This window comes from Rhinopithecus bieti, unplaced genomic scaffold (assembly GCF_001698545.2).
Source record: "Rhinopithecus bieti isolate Rb0 unplaced genomic scaffold, ASM169854v2 scaffold_41619, whole genome shotgun sequence".
Classification (NCBI taxonomy): domain Eukaryota; kingdom Metazoa; phylum Chordata; class Mammalia; order Primates; family Cercopithecidae; genus Rhinopithecus; species Rhinopithecus bieti.
The window spans coordinates 665,065-675,609 of record NW_016817072.1 but is presented as its reverse complement, the minus strand read 5'-3'; the positions used below and the strand labels follow the sequence as shown (position 1 = coordinate 675,609).

Genomic DNA, 10,545 nt, shown 5'->3' with positions numbered 1-10,545 from the left:
CCACACTAGAATTCTTGATTTACTCTCTTCCACCTCACTCAGTCAAAACCCATTACCTCACAGACTTCCCTTCTATGTGACACTACCACCCACACATATGCTAGCCCCAAAACCTAAGATTCACTCTTGATAATGCCCTTTTCTTAATTTTCCACAGCCAATCACCAAATCCCATTGTCTTCTTTCTTTTATTTCTTCCGCCATTGTTCTGGTCCAAACTACCATTATCTTTCTCCTAAACATGAAGTGCATCCTATTTCCTCTGCTTCCACACTTGCCCCTCTATAATCCATTATCTTCATAACACATAGATCATATCACTCCCTTGCTTTAAAACTTTCAAATAGCTTCCTATTGTACTCAGAATAAAAGCCAAACCTCTTACCCTGGCTTTCAAGGACCACGGTCTGGCTTCAGCCTAACTCTCCACCCTCATCTATCTGGGACTATCTTGCCGCTCACTCACTATGCTTCCCCCACACTGGCCTTTCCTGCCCTGCCCCTGCAACACACCAAGTTCCTCTTTCTCTCGGCATTTGCCCTGTCCTTTCTTTGCCAGGACAATAGTCTCCCTGCCAGCTCTTTCTCATCCAGGTCTCTTTGAGAGGGCTTCCCTGACCATCTAGATGCCACCTTCCTAGGCACTATCACATCTTTTCATTTTATTTCCTTCAAGTAGTAATCAATACCGGAAAGAATACTGTTCATGTATTCATCCGTTATTGTCATCGCTTCATTGGAATTTAGCTTCCTACAGGGATGGTGTTTGTCTTGCTCACTGTGATTTCAGCCCCTAGAAACCCACCTACCTCATAGCCAAGGACTCAGTAAACGGTACACACTGCCTTCCTGCCACTGTGCTGATTTCTACTAACACAGTCACAAATAATCAGCATTTTCTGCTTGTTTTTAACGGAAAGTAGGGCACTCAATGAAAAGGAAATAAAAGCAGAGAGTCAAGAAAGTGCCTTCTATCCATGGAGTACCCAAGTGTTGTGCGGCCACGGTATATAGGGATGTGTCAGCACTTGACGTTTTTCCTTCTCTGAGCTAGCTTCTTTCCTGGAAATCATGTTGGGCCCTTAGCCTTATGGTTCATCCTGTTTTTTAAGATCATCCCGGGGTTTCATTCCCATAACCGCTCTTCCAGCTAGCCAAGGCGGCGGGAAGAAACCCCTCCCTCTTGCGCAAGCGCCCAGTAGCGGAATCCGCTGGGTCGAGGGCTTTAGTGTGCGCATGTGCAACGAGAGCCGCGGCGGGAAGTGTTGCGCAGGCGCATCCGATCCACACGGTAGGTGGGGAGCTCTTGGAGACGGCGACCCAGGCATTTGGGGAGCCACAGAAGTCGTACTCCCTTAAACCGTGAGTTTCAGACGGTTTGTTCCATGGCGCGGGATTGTGAGGGATTAGGAACGAATTCTGGATGGTGACTTCGGTTTTCTCGCCGTGCAGTTCCTTTCCCCGTCCCCCTTCGGATCCCTACGACCTGCGGCGGGAAAGTCGCGCGCCTGCGCACTAAGCATCTGGTTCGGTCTCTGGCCCGAGGGAAGCCGGTCTTTTCCGGCTGACCTCGCGGCCAGCGCTGTTCGGAGGATTCCCATTCATTAACCCATTTCCTCCTCCGCGCAGTACTCTTAGCCAGGGTCGTATCAGTTCTCCATCAACTTGCGTGGTGCTTTGGACGAGCTTCCTGGCGCTCCCTGTCAGTGGCGAAACGGTTTTCTCGCTCAGTCCTTTTCCTGACTTCAAACCGCCCCCGGCGCTCGGCCCCTCCCCCACGCGGTCCCGCAGGCTGCGCCGGACTCGCTGCCTCGCCGTTTCCCACTGCGCCCGCTGCTGGGCGGGTGCCCAAGCCGGGAAATTCTCCCTGCAGCCCCCTGCCGGCGTTTCTGATAGGTGAAAATAAAGCACATGGAATTCCTTAGAAAAGGCCACAGTATGCCCTACTGTGGAGGTTTGGACACATGGTGCGTTTGAAAATGTTTGCCCCTTTGGGGGCAGTGGCATGTTTTTAGTGCATGGTTTAGCGAGTGATCTAAACTTCTCCAGTGTTCTAATTTTTACAGCTGCTTTGATTCCCCTGTGGATGTAACCCCTTAGCTGGCATTTTGCATCCCAATTGTCTTGTGATGGAGGCGTCTTTGGGGATTCAAATGGATGAGCCAATGGCTTTTTCTCCCCAGCGTGACCGGTCTCAGGCTGAAGGCTCTTTAAAAAAAAACGAGCAGAATTTTAAACTTGCAGGTATGTGTTTAATTCCAAAGATGTACAGTCGCAAAGATTTTTCAGGCAACAATTTTGTGTTTTCAATTGCTGTCAAAAAATAAGTAGATTGAATCTTAAAGTGAGTTGTGTGTTTCTATAGGACAGTGTTTTAAAACAGCTTCGTATGATCTAAATGTAGGACTGAATTGCAATTTGGAAGACGGTAATACAACCCGTTTTACGGTTGAAGTTGCTATGGTCATCAGTATTGGTAACTAAGAATGCAGAAATTTGATGATGCCCAAATTAAATTTCTCTTCTCTACCTGTGTTCTTATCTCTACTCACCACATTGCCTTAAGCTTAAATTTAGAAATTGACACTGGAGATCATCACTTAAGTATTCAAAAGCAGAACTCACAGAGAAAAAAATATGAAATGTTCGTAGCAATAATAAAGCACCATATCTCAGTGTACAGCATGAAATGTTGTTTGGCCGTAAACCAGACCTTGGGTTGAAGAGGATAGGGTCAAGCAGTGCCTGCTCTTGTACACTCGCATGTATGCTTTCATTTCTGCTCTGGCACAGGACCTGGGACATAGCAGGTATTTGTTAATAATAAATATTTGTTAAATGGAGGAATTCTAGTTGACTGTATTTTTTTTTTTTCTGAAAGGGTAGCCAGATCATCTTTTCCATCTTTGTCTGAAGTGAATTCTGTGCTTGTCCAAAAGATACTTATTTTGACCTTTAGTCCATATATTCTTTATAACCCCACCCTAGAAAAATATGACATCACATACTTTCTGCTTTGATGGAAGTCAGTTATCCCAGTTACCTAAACTTGAAACTTTAATCTTCAGCTGATGCTTTTTATTCGTTCCCTATATCGTCACCTAGCTTTATTTCTTTTTAATAGGTATGGCATTGTGTCTTCTTTCCATTCCCATTTCCACCACACTAATTCATTTCCTTACACTTTGTTCCTGATTTACAACAGTTTCTCACCTATGCTGCCTGCTTGCACTTTTCTGTCTTTCAGTTCATCTGGTACGTTGGTGCTAGAATAATCTTAAAATGCCACTTTCATCCAGTTACATGGATACTGTTCCTCTTCCTTTCCATTTTTCCAGCAGTTAGCTGTTTTTTTAGTTCATCTTTCCCTTACTAGTCATTGGACACATAACACAGTAACACAGTCATTGTAGTATTCTTTTTCTATTGCTTAGGACTGCATTTTGCCTCCACTGTAAGCCCCTTGGCGGCAGTATCTCCTCTGGCTTCTGAAGTATGTTGTGACATCAGCAGAGTATCTGAATGGATGACTCTGACTTGGTTCTGGCATCTTGTTTAGGAGAATGCCACTATTCTAATATTCTGAAAGTCTGCTGGGAAGTAAAGAATGGGGTGAATTTTATTCCCGATTTCAAAAGTTTTGTAGCATTTATGTAACAGAATATTGGACATTATAAATAATACGATAAATTATAAAACATGCTAAAACTTCACTCTTGCGGCTCTTTTTAAAATATGATCCTTAATAACAGCTAAAGTTATATAAACATAACTTCAATGGGGAGTAAAGCCGATGAGGTCCAGGCACATAACAGTCTCGTAATCTAATTGGGAAAGTAAATCAAATTAGATCATGAGACAGGTATATGCCTGCATCTTATCAGCTTTACTCCTTATTGAAGTTATATTTTTGATTGGATGTTTTATATATCTTTGCATTCCCAGAGCTTAACAGTGTCCAGCACATAGTAGGTGCTTGAAAATATTTGAATGAATGATTTAATGTAAGGATATAAAGTAAAATACTTAGTGTAATGAATGAATAGCATGTCTCTTTATTTTGAGGTATTTGTAAGATTTTTTATAACATTTTTCTGATAAACATGATTATTGAAAGTTTTGAAGTAAAGAAAACCAAAATAAAGTCTTTTCGCATTATTGAACTATTGCCTGAACCGGAGTATGAGATCTTATTTCTGATCTCCATTTTTTGTTTAATATATATCTTGAATATTGCTGATGTAGTAAATATTCTACAACTGGATTTAAGAACCATTGTATATTATATTATATTTAATCACCTTTTACTGTTGACCCTATAGATTGTTTCTATTTTTTCCTATTAAGAAAAATGCTATAATGCACAAACTATCTGGCATAATATTGGTCAAATGTTTATTCTTTCACTAATTTGGCGAGCCTTTTTTTTTTTGGAGACATGGTCTCTCCGTCACCCAGGCTGGAGTACAGTGGCGCAATTACAGCTCACTGCGGCCTTAACTCCTGCACTCAAGCCATCCTACCCCCTCAGCCTCCTGAGTAGCTTGGATTACTGGCATGTGCCACTACTCCCAGCTAATTTTAAATGTTTTTTTAGAGATAGGATCTTGCTATGTTGCCCAGGCTGGTCTCAAACTCCTGGCCTCAAGCAATCCTCCCATCTTGGCCTCCCAAAGCACTGCAATTACAGGTATGAGCCACCATGCCTGGCCAGTAAGCTTGTATTTTTTTTTTTTAAGTATCTTACAATATGCCAAGTTTTAATAAGTGAGAAAGATCTGTTCAGTGAAAGAATGATGTATAAACTCTATATTGAATGTCTCCTCCATACTGGTGAACTCTACTGGAAGGAAGGCTTGCTTCATTCTGTTTGTTACAATGACACCCTTAGCCCATGCTTCTAAAGTGGGCTATGGGTAACAACTGGGACAGATCTAGCTTATGGCTATTGTCACAATGTAATTATTATTCGTGCTACTTTTTCACTCAAGAGTGTCCCAATTTGGGCTTACATTATATACTATCCCCTAGTTACAGGACATATAAAACAGAGAGTACATGAAGCCCCAGAATAACCATGACTGTATTCATAGAGTGTCAGTTTTACTCCATGATAAGATATTGAAAACGTTTCATTTACATGATGAATATTTATTAAGTGTCTATTATATACAGACACTTTTTTAGGTGCTAGGGATAAATCAAAGCATAAAACAAATTAACACCCTGGTAGTTAGACAGTAGACAGTAAACAAAAGAAATAAATACTAATGTTCAAAAGTGATTAGTGTTACAAAGAAAATGTAAAAGGGAAGGGGAGATAGGAAGTATTGGGGAAGGAGATTGTAATTTTAGTAAGTATAGTTTGTCATAGCCTTCTGTAACATTTGAGCTAAGACTTCAAGGTGGTGAAGGAGTGAGCTGTGCAGATATTTGGGGAAGAGCATTCCAAACAGAGGAAACAGCAAGTACAAAGACCCTGAGATGGGAGTGTGCCTAGCATTCAAGAATAGCAAGGAGGTCATTGTGGCTAGAATGGGAAAGGTAATTGGAGTGAAGTCAAAGAGACATGTAAAGAGACTTTCTAATGGAGTGAGATGTCGAAACCATTAGAGGTTTTGAGCAAAATCGTGACAAGGTGACTTAGCTTTATCAGAATACTCTGTTTAAACTCTGTTTGCTGTGTTGCAAGCTGACTGACTGCTGCATTACAGATAGACTACAGGCTGGTAAGGAGTGTAGTTAAGGAGAGTATTGGTATATTAAAACCAAATTGGATATATTATGTAGCAGAAAACAAAAGTTACTTAAAATGTCAAAATAGAAACCTAGACCTTCATGTATAAAATAGAGGCGTTTAAATAATTTTTAGCATATTGTAGACTTTTCAGGGTCCTCCTCCAATCCTCAAAGTCTATTTCATTTGTCTGTCTCTAGTACTGTTTTCCAGCTTTTGACATGAATGCACTTTTCTGCTTTCTGCTCTCATTTCCCACTTCAGAATTTGAGGATATTGCATTCACTTTGGTTGCCAGGAAGTGTTACTGTTGTTTAAAATTGTTGAAGTTGTTCTGAAGTGACAGGAAACCTTAATAAACATTTTGAGTTTTGTAAAGAGGAGTAGGTACATAGTAAGTGAGTAGTGGTGTGGAAGCACCCTTAATGTTTCTCCTCCCCTTCACATCTGTTCTCCACTTGTCATTTTCTTCTTAAAACTTTCTGTAGCTTTCATGTGCATTCTCTCTTCTCTTCCTCAGCCACATTCTATTTCTATCATTATTATTATTATTATTATTATTGAGACAAGGTCTCCCTCTTCTATCGCCCAGGCTGGAGTACAGTGGCATGATCATAGTTTAGTAACCTCAAGCTCCTGGGCTAAAGGTATCCTTCTGCCTCAGTCTCTGTAGCTGAGACTACAGGCCTGTGTTACAAAGGCCAGCTGATTTTTTGTTTGTTGGTTTGGTTTTTAACTTTTTTAAGAGATGGGGTCTCAAACACCTGGCCTCAAGCAATCTTCTTGCCTTGGTCTCCTAAAGTGCTAGGATTACAGGCCTGAGCCACCACCCCAGGCCACATTGTATTTCCTTGTCTCTCAGCCCTCCCCCTGCCCTAATCATCCAAGCCTTTTTTGTTTTTTGTTGTTGTTGTTTTTTCTTGTTACTGTCTTTACAGACGTAGTTAATTTTTCCTAAAGTGTTTTCTTCAACTTTCACTACTTGGTGAATGCTTCAGAACAAAACTTAGCCATCAACTGAAGGCTTCCTATCACCTTCAGAAATCCTCCGCAACCTAGTAGTATATGCATTCTTTTATTACAGGTATCACCTTGTATTAAGAATAATAACATGTGTCCTCTACTAAACCAAGCTCCTAGTGGCTGCACCACATTTATTAGTTTTTTTTACATGCCCATTGCTGAGCATTTTTTAAAACAGTATTTATTTAAATGAATTAGTTCTAGCCAGGTGTGGTGGCTCATGCCTGTAATCGCAGCACTTTGGGAGGCCAAGGTGGGCAGATCATTTTAGATCAGGAGTTCGAGACCAGCATGGCCAACGTGGTGAAACCCCGTCTCTACTAAAAATACAAAATTTAGCTGGGCATGGTGGTGCGCGCCTGTAATTACAGCTGCTCACGAGGCTGAGGCATGAGAATCTCTTGAACCCGGGAGGCAGAGATTGCAGTGAGTGGAGATTACATCACTGCACTCCATCCAGCCTGGGCAACAGACTCCATCTCAAAAAAAGGAAGAAAATTAGAAAATATATGTATAGTTAAAATAAAGGAATAAGTTCTGTAGACATCAGCAACACCTCTGTGAAACTGGGCAAATGATTTAACCTCCCTGAATTGAGTTTCTTTATCTGAAAAATCAGGATAATAATTCCTGTTCTGCCAAGTTCACAGTACTGTTAGGAAGATCTGAAAAGATAATGCACGTGCAAGTGCTTTGAAAATGTCTTAAACTTATGCTACATAGGGCTAGTAGAGCCTAGATACTGTAATAAAATCTGAAGAGTCTTACCTAGTTCTCTTCTGTATCCAGTAGTTTACTGGGTTTTGTATTATTGTGTTCCCTTGTTTTCACTATGTACATTTTTATAAAGAACTGATATTTATTTAAAAGTAGCAATTTATCTGTAGTCAAGGATAGAGAGTACTACTGGCAATTGGGATAAATTTTTTAAAATACTTTTTACATGCTTGAGAGCTTTAGTAGGCCTTCCCTCTGAAAATATAGGGTGACTATTCAATACATAAAATGTTACCAAGCCTTGAAGATTTTGTATCTTTACGGGAAATAGTTTTCAAGAACATCGCAATGTGTCCTTCTCATGCCATCTAGTGATCACAGCACAAATTGTTTAGTCATTTTATTTTATTTTATTTATTTATTTATTTATTTTTTTGAGACGGAGTCTGGCTCTGTCGCCCAGGCTGGAGTGCGGTGGCCGGATCTCAGCTCACTGCAAGCTCCGCCTCCCAGGTTCACGCCATTCTCCTGCCTCCGCCTCCCAAGTAGCTGGGACTACGGGTGCCCGCCTCGTCGCCCGGCTAGTTTTTTGTATTCTTTAGTAGAGACGGGGTTTCACCGTATTAGCCAGGATGGTCTCGATCTCCTGACCTTGTGATCCGCCCGTCTCGGCCTCCCAAAGTGCTGGGATTACAGGCTTGAGCCACCGCGCCCGGCCAGTTTAGTCATTTTAAAAATTTGGTGGTTTTTTCATGTTGTAATCTGTACCGTAACAATGTATCTATTAGTATATAATTCCAGTATAGTAGAAATTTGGTGTATTTCATTTTTGTCTGTTCAAGAGGTGTGTGTGAGTTATAGCAACTTGATAGGGTTTTAATCTTACAAGTTTTATTAAAACTTTTATTTATAATGTTTTATAATTTTCATTTAGCTTTTAATTTTAAAGAGACTATAAAAACTTAATGTCATTGATTAAAAGTCTAAATTTTTTGTTTTTCCTTGAAAGGTGTTAAAAAAGATATTGAGAAGCTTTATGAAGCTGTACCACAGCTTGGGAATGTGTTTAAGATTAAGGACAAAATTGGAGAAGGTAATTTGGGGATATGCTTTACTATTTTTACAAGGTCTTTTTTCCCTCCTGTTTTCCTTTTGTAATCTTGGTTTTCATTACTATTTCTTATTGAGAAATATACCACTTTTTAGACTATTAAGACCATAGTTTTATTACTAATTATGGTAACAGCTTTTCTTTTCAACCTCAAAGAAAGAATAAATAATAAATATTTACAGTAAAATGAAATCCTGTTTTAATCTATTATGCCATTGAAACAGTTTTACAATCTTTTATGATTGTTTCATTAACATTTTAAAACCCCGATGTTGAAAAATTTAATACATTGTTTTACAGGCACTTTCAGCTCTGTTTATTTGGCCACAGCACAGTTACAAGTAGGACCTGAAGAGAAAATTGCTCTAAAACACTTGATTCCAACAAGTCATCCTGTAAGAATTGCAGCTGAACTTCAGTGCCTAACAGTGGCTGGGTAGGCAATTTAAACATATTTTAATTGAACTTGTATATAATTTATAAGATTTTAAAGTAGATGCTTAGCAGGGATGAGGAGATTGTATGTGAATTAAATACATTTTTCAGTCAAGTGTTTGCAATTTGCTAGCACTTTCCTTCTAACCTTGCAATAGTTAGTTAAATTTATAGTAATTCTTTTAGATTGGATTTCCCTTGAGGCTGGGCTTGATTTCCTGTCTTTTATCACTGCTTTTTGTAACCTTCCTGCCAAATCATAAACCTTGGCTTTCATGGTTTACATTATTTTGTAAATGTAGGGAACTCACATTTCACATTTCCCCAGCTATTGACGACCTCATCTAATGTTTTATTTAGAATAATGGAATCATCTGGTATGGTTTCTCTCTGCTGGGTCATTTCTGTCAACATATGGACATGATTTAGTATCTTATCCTCCTAAACTGCCCTCCTTCTTCCACCTGCTCCATCATTTCTTTGTTCCCCCTTAACAGCCAGACTCCTCAACAATGATCTGCATACATTGTTTTCATTCCACACCTCCCTTTCACTAAATACTGCGGCTGTTCTCCTCTAAACTGGAAACTATAGAGTCAGCCATTACTCTAGGCATCATTTAGCACAATTGACTTGAACCCTTATCTTGACTTCTGTACTGCCACACCCTCCTTGTTTTCTTCTTCCCTCATTTGGACTTTCATTTTCAGTGTCTTTGCCAGCTCTTCCACTTCTATCTGACTCCTAAATGTTGGAGTTCCTCATGCTTGCTCTTGGGTTTCTCTGTATTCTCCTTAGTGTCCTCCATTTCCACATGATCTAAAGTAATGATTCCCACAAGTATATAGTTAATCTCAGACCTTTTATGGTAACTACAGGTTTGTATATATCCACCTGCCTATTTAACATTTCCACTTGGTGCCTGATAAATATCTCAAACCTAATATGCCAAAACTAAACCTTAACATGCCAAAAATAACCCCACGACAACAAATGTTCTTATCTATCCATCTCTGCAAATGGCCCATCTACGCACTTGTTCGGGCCAGAAACCTAGAAATCATCCTCATTTTCTGTTTCTCTCCTAAACCACATTAATCACTAAGTCCTAACCATTTTGCCTCTAAAATATATCTAGAAGTTCATCCATGTCTGTCTTCTCTGCCACTACCTCAGCTGAAGCCTAGACTATAACTGTAGCCTGCTGCGTCTTTCTCCCCTTCATTCTGTCTTCACACAGCAGCCAGAATGATCTTTAAAATGTAAAATATATGGCCGGGCGCGGTGGCTCAAGCCTGTAATCCCAGCACTTTGGGAGGCCGAGACGGGCGGATCACGAGGTCAGGAGCTCGAGACCATCCTGGCTAACATGGTGAAACCCCGTCTCTACTAAAAAATACAAAAAAGTAGCCGGGCGAGGTGGCTGGTGCCTGTAGTCCCAACTACTTGGGAGGGTGAGGCAGGAGAATGGCGTGAACCCGGGAGGCGGAGCTTGCAGTGAGCTGAGATTGCACCACTGCAC

General features: G+C 40.4%; 1 protein-coding gene across 3 annotated transcripts in view; it reads left to right on the top strand.

Moving 5' to 3' along the window:
- Positions 1 to 1,227: 1,227 nt before the first annotated feature.
- The window catches only part of CDC7 (cell division cycle 7), a 26,930-nt gene continuing 17,612 nt past the window's right edge, over positions 1,228 to 10,545 (top strand). Inside the window, exons 1-4 of one of the 3 annotated variants that reach the window (XM_017855798.1) lie at positions 1,228 to 1,291; positions 2,067 to 2,244; positions 8,487 to 8,570; positions 8,889 to 9,024. In XM_017855798.1, coding sequence (XP_017711287.1) covers positions 2,130 to 2,244; positions 8,487 to 8,570; positions 8,889 to 9,024 — 335 coding nt within the window. In that variant the 5' untranslated portion in view covers positions 1,228 to 1,291; positions 2,067 to 2,129. Of the gene's footprint in view, positions 1,363 to 1,817; positions 1,968 to 2,066; positions 2,245 to 8,486; positions 8,571 to 8,888; positions 9,025 to 10,545 lie in introns of those variants that run through there. The other 2 variants (XM_017855796.1, XM_017855797.1) reach the window with 2 other exon arrangements.